At 35.6% G+C, this 20,179-nt stretch overlaps 1 protein-coding gene and 1 pseudogene across 16 annotated transcripts in view; one reads left to right on the top strand and one right to left on the bottom strand.

The window, feature by feature from the left end:
* The window catches only part of CEP350 (centrosomal protein 350), a 159,586-nt gene that overhangs the window by 102,799 nt on the left and 36,608 nt on the right, over window positions 1–20,179 (bottom strand). For 13 of the 16 annotated variants that reach the window (XM_054656347.2, XM_054656344.2, XM_009439208.5 and 10 more), the window contains exons 5-8: window positions 19,444–19,603; window positions 14,477–15,099; window positions 8,346–8,459; window positions 5,132–5,245 (exon numbers count right to left, since the gene is read on the bottom strand). In XM_054656347.2, coding sequence (XP_054512322.1) covers window positions 5,132–5,245; window positions 8,346–8,459; window positions 14,477–15,099; window positions 19,444–19,603 — 1,011 coding nt within the window. The remainder of the gene's footprint in view (window positions 1–5,131; window positions 5,246–8,345; window positions 8,460–14,476; window positions 15,100–19,443; window positions 19,604–20,179) is intronic. The other 3 variants (XM_063810731.1, XM_009439246.4, XM_009439235.4) reach the window with 2 other exon arrangements.
* LOC104004086 (small ribosomal subunit protein eS24-like) lies at window positions 10,826–12,437 on the top strand (annotated as a pseudogene).

Below are 20,179 nucleotides of genomic sequence, written 5' to 3' on the forward strand. Positions count from 1 at the left end.
TGAAAGTTAAGTACCAAATAATGATTCCTAAACCTCAAGAACTAAGGCACAAACCAGCCTGGCCAACATGGCAAAACCCTGTCTGTACTAAAAATACAAAAAATTAGCCAGGTGTGTGGAGGGTGCCTATAATCCCAGCTACTAAGGAGGCTGAGACACAAGAATCGCTTGAACCCAGGAAGCAGAGGTTCCAGTGAGCTGAGATCGCACCCCACTGCACTCCAGCCTGGTGACAGAGCAAGACTCCATCTCAAAAAAAGAACTAAGGTAGCAAATTTGACAAAACAAAAATATGTCTTAACATACAACAAGTGTTTGGTTTACCAATATCTAGCACAGTACATGGCACATGATAAAATAATATGTTTGCTTTAAAAAAAATGACTTAATCAAAGAACATGTAAAAAATTTGGAGGAAACATATAACAAAGAGTTAACAATGATTACTTTTGAAGGGGACGGTATTACAGGGACTTTCACATTATATTTTACAGATATGTACCAAAAGTACACACTACTTTTCTATGTACAAAACAGTAACATTTAAAAAGTATAATCATTTTAAATGGCCCTCATCATAAAAATTCAAAAAAATAAGTGTTTCAATAAATACAGCTGTTTACCAGAAGAAAAAAAGATTTTCATCCACTAGCTTCAGAATGTAAGAAATTAAAAATTAAGCAATCATCTCAAAATAGACAGTGACTTAAAAAGAAATGAAAAAAAAAGACTGTTTACAAAATAGAAACTACAAAAAATAAACATAGAATAAAAGTGTTTAAATGCAAAGTAATATAAGAAACAGAGGTCGGGCATGGTGGCTCATGCCTATAATCCCAGCACTTTGAGAGGCTGAGGCAGGAGGAATGCTTGGGGTCAGGAGTTTGAATCCAGCTTGGGAAACATAGCAGGACCCTGTTTCTACAAAGAATTAAGATTAAAAAAAATTAGCTGGGTACAGTGATGCGTGCCTGTAGTCCCAGCTACCCAGGAGGCTGAGGTGGGAGGATCACTTGAACCCAGGAGTTCAAGGATGCAGTCAGCTATGATCATGCCACTGTGCTCCAGCCTGGGACACTGAGTGAGATCCTGTCTCAGAAAAAAAAAAGAAAGAAAGAAAGAAAAGAAAGGAGGGAAGAAACAGAATGACAATGAAAATAATGTAGTAGCACTTCAAGCCTAATTAAATTATTGTAACAGTTTTACATTAATAGTCAATGCTGGTAAAATTATAATAAAATCATTCTGCCTACACATTACTTGCTGAAATATAAGTGGGTATAGTTTCTTTAAAAAAAAAAAAAAAAAGCAAACATGGGATTATGTGTCAGGGACCCCAACAGTATTCATGCCCCTTGATCAATGATCCAACAAACAGAAATTTATACAATATAAATAATCTAAAAGAAACAAAAAAAAGATGAAAATGTTGACTGTATCATTTTTATAGTATCGGAAGTAACTAAATACTGAAGAATGGTGAATAGTTACTATTTCTACTAGAATATTGTGTGGCCATTACAAATGACAATTTTCATAAGAAACAACAGAAATGTTCCTGTGAAAAGATGCAAAAACCAATGAAATTTTACATATACAAAAAAATTTAAGTAAACAGTGATTACCATAACCTACTATTACAATTTTAAAATGAATGTAAGGAAACATACAAAGTAATACTAGTTCTTTATTTAAGTCTGGATAGTGGTTTTATCTGTTTTCTATTTTCCCAGCTTTCTGTGATGCTATGTTATTGTATTTATAATAAAAGACTTTCCATTTAGAGTTTCTTTAAAAAGGGCTTTAATTTATAAGTTTAAACGGAAGTATCATTTTAATAAAAACATCAATTATAAAAAGGTGAGTTTTAATGTGTGCTGTTTACTTTAGAAATGTTTTTGCACCTTGTTATTAACCTTATACAGTTGACCTAAAATATTTAAAGGATTTTACGTATACTGCTCAATCTATTTATAAGAAACTTGATGTTCTTATGTAAAATGAGAGAACAGGTTTCTCTTCAATTTCAGCCTGATTTTCTGAATCAAAAGCAACCATGAATACACTGGATAGTTATTTATACATGTTGGCATCTGAATATGCTGAGTGGTTATTTCTAAATTCTAACTTTCTGGAACAGTTACACACGGTCATTGGTTTAAAAAAAAGGAATTTCACTACATAAACTATTAATACAGCTTTAGCATATTTAATGACTCTCTATCTAGCTCACTGCCACAGTGCATACATGAGAATTAGCCTACCACAAAACTGGATAAATACAATCCAAGATCAGTGTTCATAAGTTTTAGGGGTCCCTCTGCTTCATTTCAAACTATGCTTCTGACAACAGTATTACATAACGCCACATGAAACACAATACTTTTTAAAAATGTAATTATTGCCTGGGTGAGTGGCTCACGCCTATAATCCCAAAACTTTGGGAGGCTAAGGCAGGCGGATCGCTTGAGGCCAGGAGTTCAAGACCATCCTGGCCAACATGGCAAAACCCCATTTCTACTAAAAATACAAAAATTAGCTGGGCGTGGTGGCACATGCCTGTAATCCCAGCTACTCAGGAGGCTGAGGCATAAGAATCACTTGAATCCAGGAGGCGGAGATTATAGTGAGCCAAGATTGTGCCACTGTACACCAGTGACAGAGCAAGACTCTGTCTCAAAAAATAAAGTAAAATAAAATGTAATTGTTAATGCTCAGATAACTCATGTTTTTGTAACATTTTATTTTTTTATCTGTATATAGCAAGTGTCACTCTATTATGACATCTAAAGTTAACAATGGGTGTCACAAAATGTGTTATCTGCCATTCTACTGATTAGTGTATGACTAGAAAAACAGATGCCTGATCAAAAACCAGTACCCCATCAGTTTTGCCCTGGTGGTCTCATAACATCTTGTGACCTCTTACCGCAGCACTAATCATACTTTATTGTAATGACATATCTACTATTTCCTGACAAGACTATAAGCTCCATGAAGGCAGGAGCTAGATGCATCTTGCTTACCAATGTATTGTCTAAGTTTAGTACAGCACAGTACCTCACATACAGCAAATGTTCAAAATATTAATATTTGTATAATGAATGAATGAATTTAGAATGTCTCCAAATTGAAAGTGACAGGTTCCCAACTTTCTCCATTCTCTTGGCCCAAATTACTTACTGAGAAGAATATGACATTCTAAATAGCCATTTTCAATATAGCCAGAAATAACCATTACTATTATCAGTGGAGTCATAGCTAACAGTTGAGTCCTTATCATGTGCCAGGCATTATAATGAGTGCTTTGGGGTATTAACTCCTAGTTCTCACAACAACCCTGTGGGATAAATACTACTGCTTTCCCATTTTACATATGAGAAAACCAAGGCACACTAAAATTAGCTCATTTACCAAAGGAACAAAGCTAGTTATAAATTTGGGCAATCTGGATGAGGGCCAAAATGTTATGGAACTAGAGAATTATCTTTTTTCCATTCTTGATCTATTCAGAGTTCCACCTGACTAATACTGGTTGGAACGCCATAGTTCTGATGTGCAACATTTATTCTCTTTTGAGAATAAGTGAAAGGATTCGGTGACAATCAGAAACAATCCCCTTGTATAGAAAAGTTCACAACATAAAAATTACCTTTAATCTGGTTAACTTATATTAAAAATCATCACAGAAAAAAATTGGAGAGAAGACAGATGTGTTCAGGATGTTGATGAACATATATGGTGAACAAATGGTTTCGTGGAAGTATAAAATTTTGAAAATGTATCAAACTATACATTCTAAATATGTGCAGTTTATGTCAATTACCCCTTAACACACACACACACACACACACACACACGATACATAAAATGTATTAATTTTTTATATGTGCCAAACAATGAGAACTTTTGGTAACAGTAATATTTAACTTCAAGATGGATTAAAGACTTAAACGTAAGACCTAAAACCATAAAAACCCTAGAAGAAAACCTAGGCAATACCATTCAGGACATAGGCATGGACAAAGGCTTCATGACTAAAACACCAAAAGCATTGGCAACAAAAGCCAAATTTGACAAATAGGATCTAATTAAACTGAAGAGCTTCTGTACAGCAAAAGAAACTATCACCAAAGTGAACAGGCAACCTACAGAATGGGAGAAAAATTTTGCAATCTATCCATCTGACAAAGGGCTAACATCCAGAATCTACAAGGAACTTAAACAAATTTACAAGAAACAAACAACCTCATCAAAAAGTGGGCAAAGTATATGAACAGACACTTCTCAAAAGAACACATACATGCGGCCAACAAACATGAAAAAAAACTCATCATCACTGGTCATTAGAGAAATGCAAATCAAAACCACAAAGAGATACCATCTCATGCCAGTTAGAATGGTGATCATTAAAAAGTCAGGAAACAACAGATGCTGGAGAGAGTGTGGAGAAACAGGAACATCTTTACACTGTTGGTGGGAGTATAAATTAGTTCAACCATTGTGGAAGACAGTGTGGCAATTCCTCAAGAATCTAGAACCAGAAATACCATTTGACTCAGGAATCCCATTATTGGGTATATACCCAAAGGATTGTAAATCATTCTACTATAAAGACACATGCACACATATGTTTATTGCAGCACCATTCACAATAGCAAAGACTTGGAACCACCCAAATGCCCATCAATGATTGACTGGATTAAGAAAATGTGACACATATATAGCATGGAATACTATGCAGCCATAAAAAAGGATGAGTTCATGTCCTTTGCAGGGAAATGGATGAAGCTGGAAACCATCATTCTCTCAGCAAACTAACACAGGAACAGAAAACCAAACACTGCATGTTCTCACTCATAAGTGGGAGTTGAACAATGAGAACACATGGACACAGGAAGGGGAACATCACACATCAGGGCTTGTTGGGGGTTGGGGGGCAGGAGAGGGATAGCATTAGGAAAAATACCTAATGTAGATGACGGGTTAATGGGTACAGCAAACCACCATGGCACATGTATACCCTGTGTATCAAACCTGCACGTTCTGCACATGTATCCCAAAATTTAAAGTATAATGAAAACATTAATTAAAAACAAAAAAAAAGGATGGACATGTTGAGAAAACTAACCTGTTCTGCATTCTGTACTTGATAACTGTGCTACTTTTTGGACTTTTCGTACTGGCTTGACTACTTTCTTCTCTTTACTTTTTTCAGCAGGTTTCTCCTTTATAGAAATATCATCTGAAAAGCAGAAATATTTACAGCAAATATAACAATGATTTTCACTCCCTCACTTATCCTCCGCCCATAGGAAAAATCTGTATAAAGTATATGCTGCAGGTAGGGAGAAAGAAACCTACACTGAGGCTATTTCTATGGCCCACATAATACCAACATCAACTCCTTTTATGGAAAAAAGGAGTTGGAAAATATATGAAGATTACCACCACTCCACTATTGGGTTCCAATCCTTTGTTATTTATTTATTCTTCTAAGAAACTCTTGAGAAATTTACTTAGTTTCACAAATGCTTTCCAAGTCAGGATCATTGCATTTTATAGAATCTCAGAGGTGAGCACTCTCACAGATTCCTATTTCATTTAGAAATTTCTATATAAAAACTTTACGAAATACTCAATATAATATTCTTAAATTAAGGCCTCTTTATGATGATGCTAGTGAAACATGTCAAGGTATTTTATATACACATTATTACTAATTTTTTAAAAATCCAACTTGCAGAAATAAACTGATTACACATGTTAAGCTTAAAAAATTAACCTCAATTACGGATCTGAATGAATGTACTTTAAAATATGTGTAGAGTTCTGCATTCTGGGTAGAGTGGAAATAAGTATAACTAAAGGCCTTAAAGCAGGACCATACCTAGTATCTAAAAAGAAACCCAGCAAGCAGGTCAGTGTGAGTGGACTGAAAAAAGAGAAGATTAGTAGGAACTAGGGTCAGAGACATATAACTAAGGGCCAGATCATGCAGGGCCATCTAGGCCACTGTAAGAATTTCAGGTTTTACTCAAGAATGAGATGGAAGGTTTTGAGAGATTATGAACAAAGGAGCAAAATTAATCTAAATTAATTTTTAGCAAGTTATGACAATAGACTCATTAGAAGAAGAGCAGATAGAGGGAGACCAGTGAGGAGACTACCAGAATAATCCAGATAGGAAACTGATGGTGGCCTCGATCTAGGTGGTGGTAATGGAAGTGGTGAAAGTGATTATATTCTAAGTATATTTCAGACAATATTACATACAAAATATGAGGCGGGGGTGTGATACTCAAGAATGACAAGATTTGGGGGCCTGAACAATTAGAGGGATAGAATTAAATGACATGGAGACACTACCAGAGTAGCAGGTTTAAGGGGTATATCATGACCACATTTATTTAGTTAGTTCCATTTTGGATATATTAAGGTTGAGAAATCTATTATACATCCAAAGGGAGACATGGAAGTAGCAGCTGGATACAAGTGAGTTCAGAGGGGAAGTGTGGGCTAAAGACATTACTTTGGGAATCACTAGCAACAGGGAACATTTAAAGCCCTGAGACTAGACAAATTTGTCCTGTGTGCAGATAGATAAGTTGTAAAAAAAAGAAAGAAAAATAGAGTGAGTAGAGGGAGGGGGATTGGAGAGAGAGAAAATGAAAGAAAGGGAAGAAAAGGAAGGGGAGAAGGTTAAGAAAAAAAAAGAAATTTAAAAAAAGAGAGAGAGGGGAAAGAAAGAAAGAAAGAAAGAAAGCCAGCCAGTCTGCCTGCCCAAGCTCTGAGGACTGAGGTCAAGGCATCCTGATGATTAGGAAAAAAACAACCGAAAAAGAATAATTAGGTTTAGGAGGAAAACCAGATACTTATAGTATTCTAGATGTCAAGTGAAAATTTCAAAGAAGAAGTGATCAATCATGCTGCTGACAGATCATAACAAATTAGTATTAAATATTGCATTTAGCAATGTGGAAGTCACTGATGATCTTGATAAATAGGGACGAACACCTATAGAAAGGATTTAAGAGAAAGAGAGGAGACAAATTGAAGACAATGAGCATAAGGCAACTTTTTGCAGTTTTGCTGAAAACAAGAAACAAACAGGGCAGCAGCTGGAGAAAAGTAAGGCCAAAAGAGGGGTTCTTTTACAATGACTGATATAACAGCATGTTATCACATAGTATGTTGATGAGCATGACCTGGTAGAGAGGGAAAACTTGATGATGCAAAAGAAAGGCAACAGGGCTGAAGTAACATCCTTAAGAGCAAATGGAATCTAAAACACAAGTAGATGGGTTAGTCTTAGCTAGGAACATCATAGTTCATCTACCGTAACAAGAGAGAAGGCAGAATATGAAAGTCTTTTGACATATTCTACTAGTCTATAATGATACTCTCCTATGAGGTATATTGTTATTATCCCTATCTTACAGACGAAAAAACCAATAAAGAGAAGTTATGTAACATAGCTAGTATACTCAACTAATAACTGACAGAGGCAGAACTGGAAGCCTTGAAAGCTGATTCCAAAATCTTGGCTCTTAACTATTACATTATTCTTCCTTTGCACATGAGAAAAAAATTTCTGAATAGAGTGTTGTATAATAATAGCAAGAAAACTGGATCGGACACTTAATGCCACAGAAATGTATTAGTAGAAGCTTTGTGAGGGCTTACTACAAACACCTCACACTTTAGAATCAGAGTTGGTTTTGAATCTTGGCTTCAATTCTTAATTACTCTATCCAACCCTAGGAAAATGACTCTTTGAGCCTCCATTTCCTCAACTGTAAAAAATAGAAAAGCCCACTCAGCATCTTGCCCAAGCTCATACTATTCGGTAGGTAGTACCATTATTAGTATGACCTTCCTATTACCCTCTCCCAGTCTTCCATGGGTTCCTCCTGTTTCTAATTCCTAACTTATTCCCTTCCTGTAATACTTATTTTTCTTTTGGTATCTTGCTCTCATGTAAGTATCTTACCTGCTGCCTGACAAATTACTCACTACTTCAAAGATCTCAGAGGCCTAAGCAGAAGTAAACTTCAACTAAATTCTGCTATGTTTCCTTCAAATCAGGCAGTCCCAACTCTGAAAGTCCCTCAGTTTAAAAATAGCCTAGTTTCTGTCTCATTAACCATGTAAGCTAATTTTAACCCTGGAGCTGAGTCTAGAGGCTAAGAGAGCCTTATGCCTCAAACCACCACAACTTCAGCATGCCATGCAGTTAGAGAAGGAAAATATTGTTAGTTTGGTGACAATTTTATGTGTAAATATTATAAATTAGATAGCATGTATGACAAAATACTCAAAACATAAGAAAGCTCTATTCTCACCTGCAAAGTGAAGTGCTAAATCTCGATACAGTTCTCTACTCATGTTTTGAAACTCAGCCTCCTGCCACACTTTCCCATCAGGTGTTCGAATCTTGGTCTCTGAAGGGTTGAAACCTAATACATACCAGTAACACAGAATACTCTTATCAAAGTTGCTTTATAAGTTTTGTTTGTTATACTTTTTAAAGTGATATATAATCGACATACATAAAATTCACTCTTTTAGTGTTACAATTCAGTGGTTTATAGTATATTCACAAAATGGCACAACTATTGTCATTATCTAATTCCAGAGCATTTAATCACCCTGAAAGAAACCCTGTACCTATTAGCAGTCACTCCTCATATGACCCCCTCCATCCCCTGGCAACTACTAATTCTATCTTTATGGATTTTCCTATTCTGGACCTTTCATATAAGCCAAATCATACAACATGTGTCTTTTGTGTCTTATTTTTATCTCACTTTGCATAATGTTTTCAAGGTTCAACCATCATGTAACATGTATCAGGGCTTTATTCCTTTTTATTGCCAAGTGATAGTCCATTGTATGACTATACCAATACTTTATCCATTCATCAGCTGATAGACATTTGGGTTTTTTCTACTTTTTGGCTATTATTAACAATGCTGCTATGAACATTCTTGTGTAAGTTTTTGTGTAGACATGTTTTAAATTACCTTGGGTATTATATCTAGAAGTAGAATTCCTGGGTCATACAGTAACTCTATGTTTAACTTATTGAGGAACTACCAAATTTTATTTTATTTATTTTACCTTATCTATCTTATCTATTTTATTTTATTTCATTTTATTTTATTTTTTGAGATATAGTCTCAATGTGTCACCCAGGCTGGAGTGCAATGGCAAGATCTCAGCTCACTGCAACCTCCGCCTCCTAGGTTCAAGCAATTTTCCTGCCTCAGCCTCCCAAGCAGCTGGTGCTACAGGCACACACCACCATTCCCGGATAATTTTTGTATTTTTATTAGAGACGGAGTTTCACCATGTTGGCCAGGCTGGTCTCAAACTCCTGACCTCAAGTGATCCACACGCCTTGGTCTCCCAAAATGCTGGGATTACAGGCATGAGCCACCGCGCCAAGTCTACCAAACTGTTTTCTAAAGCAGCTGTACCATTTTGCATTCTCACCAGCAATGTATTGGGGTCCTAATTTCTCCACATCCTTGCCAATACTTACTGTATAGCCACCCTAGTGGGTATAAAGTAGTATCTCATTGTGGTTTTGATTCATACTCCCCTAATAACTAATGATACTGAGCAGCTTTTATAAGCTTTTAAAAGAGGAATGTATAATTAGCTACCACATAGTATGTTAACACATACTGTTTAGGAAAAGTAAGCATCAGTGAGATAAAGCAATATACATTCATTCAAAAAGACTAGAAGTGGAGAAGCACTAAATTAAATGATAAAAGAATACCGATCATAAATCATGAATTTCAAAGAGATGAACTACCCTTCTCCAGATTTAGGGAGAGACAATATTATTTATTCTTCTTGTCTTTGAAGACAGGCATTATAATTGCTACCATCTATCTGTTTTTGCTTATGACTGAACAAATGGGCAAGCTGCCGTTTATACAGACAAATTGTGTCCAAAGTGTGGAAAACAGGTCTTTCAAACATACTTTTTCAATTTCTCAAGAAACCTTACACATATGGGATTTCCTAGGAATTACCATTTGATTTTCCACTTCAAATTTATCCCTACTCTTTGGCCGGGCACGGTGGCTTACACCTGGAATCCCAGCACTTTGGGAGGCTGAGGCGAGTGGATCACTTGAGGCCAAGAGTTTGAGACCAGCCTGGCCAACATGGCGAAACCCCATCTCTACCAAAAATACAAAAATTAGCCAGGCATGGTGGTGCATGCCTGTAATCCCAGCTACTCTTTAGGCTGAGGCACGAGAATCACTTGAACCCCGGAGGTGGAGGTTGCAGTGAGCTGAGATTGTGCCACTGCACTCCAGCCTGAGACTCTGTCTCAAAAAATAAAATAAAATAAATTATCACTATTCTTTAAGAAATACACTGAACTTTGTTTTGTCAAAAACAACAAAATAATGAATAAAGATGATAACCAAAGTAGTATAAAGATTTGTATCTTAAGATGGGCTCAACTTATCAAAGAATTAGCAACCCATACATAACTGTACAATTAAATCAATGTAAAGAATAGGCTGGAGTAAAAAAACTGGTAGTAGTACTTTGTAAGTATAAGAGAAAATATACTGGTAAATTAATTACATGTCTAATAGTAAATAATCTATTCAGTTATTAGGCACAATAGCCTAAGTTTAATTTCACCCGACATTTGTGGCAAGGAACACACCATTACATCTATATCTACATAAGGGAAAAAATTTATAAACATAGTGTTCAGTTTTGCAAAATATAGTTTGCCATTAAAAAAGTGTGGTGATTCTGCCTGGCTGCCTGAGGACTGACTGCCATCATGAATGACACAATAACTATTTGTACTAGGAAGTTCATGACCAATCAACTACCTCAGGGAGCACAAACAGTCGTACATGTCCTTCACCCTGGAAAGGGAACAGTACCAAAGACAGAAACTTGGGGAAAACTAGCCCAAATGTACAAAGCCACACCAATGTCATCTTTGTATTTGGATTCAGAACCCATTTTGCTGGTGACAAGATAAATGGCTTCAGCATGATTTCTGATTCCTTGGATTATGCAATGAAAAATGAGACCAAACACAGACTTTCAAGACATGGCCTGTATGAGAGAAAAAAAGACCCCAAGGAAACAGCAAAAGGAACACAAGAACAGAATGAAGAAAGTCAGAGGGACTGCAAAGGCTAAAAACAGGAGTAAAGATTCTGCAATGACTTTATCTGTGATAACTGCAGATTTTTCACGAGGATTAATAAACTGTAAAAACTTCCAAAAAAAAAAAAAAAGGAAGTGTGGCAGTCCTATGCAAACGTATTTCTGTCTTTCTCAACTTTTCACCATCACCTAATCCCACTGCTCAACATTTAACCCTCTTTTTCTCCTCTCCTCTTTAGGAAACATTTATCCCTATGAGAGTCTTTCTTTGCATTTGCATCTTATATGTTAACTTTAAGAAGATTTCACTGTCTACATCAGTTTCTCTTTCTGTCCCCAAGTCTTTATTTCCATTTCTTTGTCCACTTTTTTTCTTACTGGTTAAATTTATTAAATAGAATAAAAAACTTACTGTGCACTTACTTATGTCCATGACACTGTACTAGGTTCTGAGATAAAATAAGGGTGACCAAGATAGGCTCTTTATCTTCATGAGCATTTATACCAGGAAGAAAAAAATATGCAAACAACCAAATATAGTACAAGAAAGAATCATATAAACACCATTCGTGTTCACCATTTCAAATTTTTAAAGCAGAACCATAGAGCACTTCTTAGGTTTCTTTTTAAAAATAAAAAATAAAAAATCAAGGTGCAAAATGAGTTTAGTATGCTAATAACTGTATAAAAAGAGGAAGAAAATAAATAAATACACAGACACAATACACACATACTCCTATTTGCTTATGTTTGCAAAAGTTATTTCTGGAAGGATATACAAATTGTTAACACAAGTAACCTCCAGAAAGGGGGCCAAGCACAAGAGTGACAGAACTTTTCAAGGTATACTCATCTTTTGGACTGCAAACAAAATGAATTTATTATGTCTTTAAACAAACGAACTTAAAATGTCACTTTAGAATACAGTATTTTAAGATGCTTTTAATTTATACTACCAAAAAGTTGGCAGAAAAACAGTTTTTCATTGTTGGAAAAAAAAATCCACTGCTTAGGACATCGGAAGCCATATTCTATAATGAGTTCTCAAATGTTTGCTACCTTTTTCAAAGTAACCCCTCCAAAAGTCATATTTATAAAATATTTTAATATAAAAACTAGCACATTAAAAAAATAGTAAAAGGATTATGGGAAATCCAGTCATCAACTCAAAGAAAGTTATATCTAAGATTTTCACTCTCATTCTGTAAAATTGTTTTTAACTTTTAGGTTTTTATAAATTATTACAAAATATGAATTCAAATGGAACATTTTAACTTTTTCTTAGTGGAATAATCGTTGGTATTTCAGAACTTTGACTTGTATAAAGAACAAAACTTAAATATGTAATCTATACTTAATGGGTCTGTACTTAATTACAGCAAAGATTTCGGGTAATCACTATCTTGGAACCAACAAAGAATATTTTGACCTCGCCATTTGCTATGTGCTGTGCCAATAGTATAGATGTGATACACGAATGACTAGAAAAATATTAGAGAATTGTGTTGTTATTAATAAAAAATATTATTAATTATAATATTGGACAATGGCAATTCTTCAGTATTCTAAAGTGAATTGATCACAATTTTCTCACAAATTAGCTAGAATGAAATGCAAATTATCCAATTTTATCTAATTCACAATGAAGATCACTAGCAAAAACATAGTAAACAATACAAAAAACTAATAATTGGCGAAAACTGTATGCAGTAGATGTGTTTTAGAGAAAAATGACTAAAGATGCCTTAGGACTATAAAAAACTGCAAAACTTGTTAGAGAAAAATTAGAGTTGATACAGAAATACAAAACAAAACTGATTACAATAAAAAAGTGCCCTAGATTGTTAGTTACTTAAAATTAACAGAAGAAACAGGCTGGGTGTGATGATTCACGCCTGTAATCCCAGCACTTTGGGAGGCTGAGGCAAGCAGATCATCAGAGATCAAGAGTTCAAGACCAGCCTGGCCAACATGTTGAAATCCTGTCTCTACTAAAAATACAAAAATTAGCTGGGCATGGTGGTGGGTGCCTGTAATCCCAGCTACTCGGGAGGCTGAGGCAGAACTGCTTGAACCCGGGAGGCAGAGGTTGCAGTGGGCCGAGATCATGCCACTGCACTCCAGCCTGGGCGACAGAGTGAGACTCTGTCTAAAAAATAAAAAAATAAAAAAATAAAAAATTAATAGAAGAAACAAATTATTATATAATATTTTGATCTGCCTAAGCATGTATACAAAAACTAAAACTGGAAAAAATACCCACAAAAACATTAAAAAGGCTACTCTGGCAGAAGTTTAAATAACAAAAATCGAACATGAATTAAACTAATCAAGAAATCAGCCCTTCGTTAAAAACTTTACATGGATGACCCTGTGAAAATAATTTCAGGAACATAAAAATAAAAATAGAAAAATAGAAACCCCTTAAAACCACCATATATAAAAACTTGAGTTGGCTTTAAAAAAAAAAAAAAGCTCTAAAGAGCACTTTCTAATGAAAATCTACCAATGTTGGCATAAATGTGATTTAAATATTGTTTCCTTAAATATGAGGATGGTAAATCATTCACGTTAAAAGTTGAAGGTTAAAATATCAACAGGATCAATGCCAGTGCCAAAATATTCTGTACTCAAATATTTACTGGAAATGGAGTTATCTTTTAAATATTACTTTTGAAATAATTCCTAATAACAATCCAAATACAATGGCAGCATAAAGGCATTATTCTTTCAGTTCTCTGAAAATAGTATCAATTATTATTTGTATAACTTAGTAAATGTTCATATAGTGGTTCTCAAACCACAAGAATCCCCTGAAGGACTAATTAAAAATTCCAATTCTGGACCCCAGCCCCAGAAAATCTGACTTAGGACTAGTGTTGGATCTAGGAATCTGTATTTTTAACATGTATGTTGAAATAATTTTTTTTTTTTTTTTTTTTTTTGAGACCGAGTCTCACTCTGTCGCCCCATGCTGGAGTGCAGTGGTGAGATCTCGGCTCAGTGTAACCTCCGCCTCCCGGGTTCACACCATTCTCCTGCCTCAGCCTCCCGAGCAGTTGGGAATATGGGGGCCCACCACCACGCCTGGCTAATTTTTTTTGTATTTTTAGTAGAGACAGGGTTTCACCATGTTAGCCAGGATGGTCTTGATCTCCCGACCTCATGATCCGCCCACCTCGGCCTCCCTAAGTGCTTATGCAGTCAAGAATAACATCCTGTTCTAAAGGTGATCCTCTCTATTCAAATACACCCTAGGGAGAAAGAAGAACAAAGAAGCAGGGAGAGGAAGATATAAAGACTGATTACAAACCTTTATATGCTGGAGCAGGTGGTGCTGTTGCCACTTTTCTGACTTTTGCTGTTACTGAGTTATCAACATTAACAACCATTACTGGATGGTCAATATGACCCAGCTTCTGGCCCCGGCCATTTGTTTCTTCTGAGTGTTCCCACTGTTTTCTAATCCGTTCCTTAAGTTTTTCCAGTTTGACATCATGTTGTCTCCGCTTTAGAATATCTAATCTTTGGGAATTAGAAGTACTAGTAGAGGATGGAGAAGAGTCAGTTAGTTGTAACACTTTTGGATCAGTATCATGGGCCATGTTATTCACAGAAAGCTTCAAATTATTCTCACTTCCTTTTGTTCTGTTAGGCATTTCTTCCTCAGTTCTCATAGAAGCTCCCATCCTAATCAAACATTCAGAATTTTGCAATGCATCAATTGCTGGTCGATCATTTAAAAACCTAACAACTGTATCATTGATGACAGATGATTGGGAGCTCTCAAAATCACAGCTCCGTATATTCCGTTCTTCTCGACTGCCTATCATCCAGTTACCGCTCTCAGTCTTTTCTTCATTAACATCTACACAGTATACGTGCTTTGATTCCAGATGGCTGGAACTGAAATTGGAAGGTGCACCATGGATTTCCCTACAATAAAAAATAATAAGCTCTGTGACTATGATTAATAATATATTGTATACGTGAAAATTGCTAAGAGTAGATTTTAAGTGTTCTCACCACAAAAAAAATAAGAATGAGGTAATACATGTTAAATAACTTGATTTAGCCATTCCACAAGGTATACATATATCAAAACATTATGCTGTACACTATACATACGTAGTTTCTACTTGTCAATTTTAAAGCTAAATCTTTTTAAAAGCTTTTCATAAAAGTACAAAAACTAGTCAAATTGAAACCAGTCATACAAACTGAGAACTCTAAGCTAGCATTAGAAACCAAAAAATAAAAAACCTAGAAATTCCAGTAAGTTAAAGATTGCAAAATAACCATTAATAATATTATGACTCAAGGCTCAATACCCCCTCTATCAAGTAAAATGGCAAATAATCTAAATAACAATCTGCATATTATAAAATAAGAAATATGCAAAAGATATATAAAGAGATTTCCTAAGAACTCCAGAAAACAGGATGATAATCTGACTTTGGGTATTCACTTGACATTTGTCAATAAAATGTGTTATTTGCTACTCTATAAAATCTTAAGTACCAGAGAAAAAAGTTCTCAAATAACGGCATTTCATATATGTCACTTCTAAATAAGGAACCAAATTAATAAATAGACTTGGGGTAGAAATAAAGTGGAAGTACAATAAATATTTTCTTCCAAATAAATGTGGTTAGTAATGTTAAATCTGTTAACCACAAAGTACTTTTTGGCAGCTTCAAACTTTGTAAAGCATATCTAGAAAATCAGGAGTAAGCATAGAAGGCTGGGCAAAGCCAAAGTACCTCTCACAAGTCCATATTCTCTGCTCATAGAAACACTAGCAAAAATCTTCCTCCAGAGACTATTTTTATTTTACATGTCATTCTAATAAGCCTTATTTTAGATTGATTGATTGATTGATTTTTGAGAAGGATTCTCATTCTGTCACCCAGGCTGGAGTGCAGTGGTGCGATCTCGCTCACTGCAACCTCTGCCTCCCGGGTTCAAGCGATTCTCCTGCCTCAGCCTCCCGAGTAGCTGGGATTACAGGTGTGTGCCATGACGCCTGGCTAACTTTTCTATTTTTAGTACAGACAGGGTTTCACCATGTTGGTTGGCCAGGCTGGTCTTGAACTCCTGACCTCAGTTGATCTGCCTGCCTCGGCCTTCCAAAGTGCTGGGATTACAGGTGTGAGCCATTGTGCCTGGCTGAGCCTTATTTTAGGAAAGCACTTTATGAAAAGGGAGGCTAATGAAGACAAATGTTTCAGCAGTGAGAAGAGCACATGAATCATGAAAACAAAAGTCAAGAAAATTATAAAACCAGACCTAACAACAGGCTGGACCTGAACGTCTGAAACAGCAGCCACTAGCCACATATGGCTATTGAGCACATGATATGTGGCTAATCGAAATTAAGAGCTGCTGTAATGTAAGCTACATACTGGGTTCTAAACATTTAGGAATGTAAAATATCTTTTGTGTGTGTGACTACTAAAAATGTTGAAATTACATGTGTGGCTCACATTAATGGTTCTATTGTATAGCACTGATCTGATCTAGGGCATTTCAGGTAAAAGCATAAAACCCTAAGTACTACAAAGATTCTCAAGGCCACGACAACATAACATAGTAACTGTTTCTACTGAGATCATATGAGCGTGTGCATTTTTCTAAGAAAACAGTCTACAGCTTTTGTCAGATTCTCACTGGGGTCCATAACCCAGAAAACTTTAGACCCTGTTCTGAGTGGCTGATTATGGAAAAAGATGGGATCGCCAGGTGTGGTGGCTCACACCTGTAATCTCAGCACTTGGAGAGACCAAGGTGGGCAGATTGCTTGAGCCCAGGAGTATGAGACCAGCCTGGGCAACACGGCAAAAACCTGTCTCTACAAAAAATACAAAAATTAGCTGGGAGTGGTGGCGCCTGTCTGTAGTCCCAGCTACTCGGGAAGCTGAGGTGGGAGGATGGCTTGAGCCTAGGAGATCAAGGCTGTAGTGAGCTGTGATTGGGCCACCAGACTCCAGCCTGGGCAACAGAGTGAGACACTGTCTCAAAAAAAAAAAAAAAAAACAAAACAAAACGAAAGAAAGAAAGAAAAAGGAAAAGAAAAAAGAAAGAGATAGGGCTGTGAAATGAGTCCTGTAGCTACCATCAGAGACCAAGGCTAAACGTGATTATTTTCACTATATTAACAAGACTGCAACAATTCACAGTTAAAATAATTTAGTTCTAAAATTAGCACATGCAGAAAATAAAATAAAACATAAAATGTTAGGTTACGTACCATGTCCCACTCTCAAAAGAAGACAGAAAATTAACACCCCCCCAACAAAAAGTAATTTCATACAGTCTTTCATTCACTCACTCATTAAATATTTACTGAATACATATAAGGATGTTCACTATACAATTCTTTCAACTTTTCTGTAAATTTGAAATTTTTCCTGGTAATATTTTAGGAAAAAATATTTATTTAATATTTAGTACATGCTAGGCATTAAGCTAATGCCTTGAGAGTAAGATTTACATCCTTAGATAGACTAATGGGCAGATATGGAACCAAAACATAATGCAACCTGAAAATGTTTTAATAGAGGAAGTTACACAGTACTTTGGGAGCAGAGAGGGATGATGAACTAGGTTGGGAAAATGGGAGTGGGGTAGAAACAGATCTGGTCATTTTTCCCACAGAAAGTAATAAGAGTTTTAAGTGAGGAATGGAATCCACCAGGTGGAGGGTATTCCATTCACAGCTATCTTCTGGGTATTTTTTCTTTTCTTAAAAGATACATAATTTACAGGCCAGCTGCAGTGGCTCACAACTGTAATCCAAGCACTTTGGGAGGCCGAGGCAGACAGATCACTTGAGCCCATGAGTTCAAGACCACCCTGGGCAATATGGTGAAACCCCGCCTCTACCAAAAATACAAAACAAAATTAGTCGGTCATGGTAGCTAGCGCCTGTAAGCCTCAGCTAGGAAGCTGAGGTGAGAGAATCGCCTGAGTCCAGAAGGTGGAGGTTGCAGTGAGCCATGATTATGCCACTGCACTCCAGCCTGGGCAACAAAGCAAGACCTTGTCTCAAAAACAAAAAACCATAATTTACATACTTTTAAATGTAAAGTAGTATTATTTACAGGAAGAACATTGAACATAAATATAAAGTGAGCAACTCAGTCTCAATTCTGGTAATGATTATGTCTCTAGGCAAGCTGCTTAATATCTGTGTGTTTAGAGATTCTAAACTTCGATTATTCTTCTTCAAACTTTTCCCTTCTTTTTTTTAACTCTGAACTTTACCCAGATTATACCCCTGACCTTCTTTCTATAATTTTTCCAGCACTTCTAGTGCTTCGATACTAGTGATAACTCCCAGATTTATATTCTCAGGCCTGACCATCCCAGATACATTCTTACCCAACTTTTTAAATGCCTACTTAAAATTTCCACCGAGATAATTCAAAATTGCATCAAATGCAACATATTAAACATTGAACTGACAGTCCATCTCCATCTCTCAAGGTATGTAAAATTTAAGAGTACAAACATATACCTAGAACTACCAAGTATCATCATGAAACTTCTTGATTTGTGTTTAAAACACCAAAAAATGCTTACAAATGAAACAAAAAAACAGGCCCAGTGTTTATTACTTATTAATATTTGCCATACTAAGAGCATGAATGCACTGAAATCATTAGTAAAGTGTCCCTCAAATACAAAATTCTGTAAGTTTATCAGTTGAATATCTTAAGCTATGTTAACAAAAATGCAAAGCATTTTATATCATCTATGCTATCAAAATTCATACATCAATCTTGAACATCTAAGTTGCTGAAAGCCATTGGCAACAAAATAAAACAATAAATCAACTCACATTCTCAATAAGATAGGAATTTTATGTGACTAATTAATGCTACCCAAAAAAAAAGAAAAAAAGTAAGCAATATAAAGTTCACTATATAAAATAAATGATCTGAGATATTAAGACGAAACAAAAAAGCCACACTTCCAGAGATGGAATAATTTGTTTTAGTAAACATATTTATTACAATAAAGGTGGCTTGAGGCAACTATTACTATTTCTTCCCCCTCGAATATTTATCTGCAGAAGAGGCTACTGCAGTCAGTATTTCATGTTTGCACTATCTTTTGTAGCCATCTTTTGTGGAGAATGAAAAAGGTAGTAATATTAGAGTATTATACTATTTCACAACCAGAGTGCTATAAAAAACTCAGAAAACAAAGTATACTCTTACTGTAAATATTACAGGCTAAACCTATTTGATACCTTTTTTTTTTCTCAATACTAACCTATAAGAAACCAAAGGTTCACGAAATTCCACACGATTATTTTTCTTCACATTACTCTCCAGGGTGGTGGCTCTGAGAGGACTACGAGATTTCTCTTTTCGTGATTTAGTGGATTTGGAGATTGGAGCATTAACCCAAGAATCATCCAGGTATCTACCATCTGAAGGAAAAGGAAATCTGTGAGAACATATAATATAAAATACAACTGCCTCTGAATTAGGCTGGTATCTTAAAAAAAAAATTAGGTATCTATTATTTCTAATAGTTGGATATTATATAAGTTATCTCTAGTATCTCTAGTTGGATATTATATAAGTACATGAAAAACATTCGGTTAAATTGTTAAAGTAACTCCATTGATACAGAAATTGTATTCTGAGAAAACAATGCAAAATAAAATTCTACACATAAAATTTATTTTTGTCATGGCTCTCACTCACTTAAGAGAGAAGTATCATATACAACCTAACAAACTCCCAGGTTAAAAAAAAGTGTATATATATATATACACACACACACACATATATATATATATATACATATCACAGTTTAGGTAGAGAGTACTGACATGGAGGTTTTCACCCACCAATTAAGAAACCACAGAATGGCCTGGCATGGTGGCTCATGCCTGTAATCCCTGCACTTTGGGAGGCCAAGGCAGGCGGATCACGAGGTCAGGAGTTTGAGACCAGCCTGACCAACATGGTGAAACCCCATCTCTTCTAAAAATACAAAA

Source organism: Pan troglodytes, chromosome 1 (assembly GCF_028858775.2).
Source record: "Pan troglodytes isolate AG18354 chromosome 1, NHGRI_mPanTro3-v2.0_pri, whole genome shotgun sequence".
Classification (NCBI taxonomy): Eukaryota; Metazoa; Chordata; class Mammalia; order Primates; family Hominidae; genus Pan; species Pan troglodytes.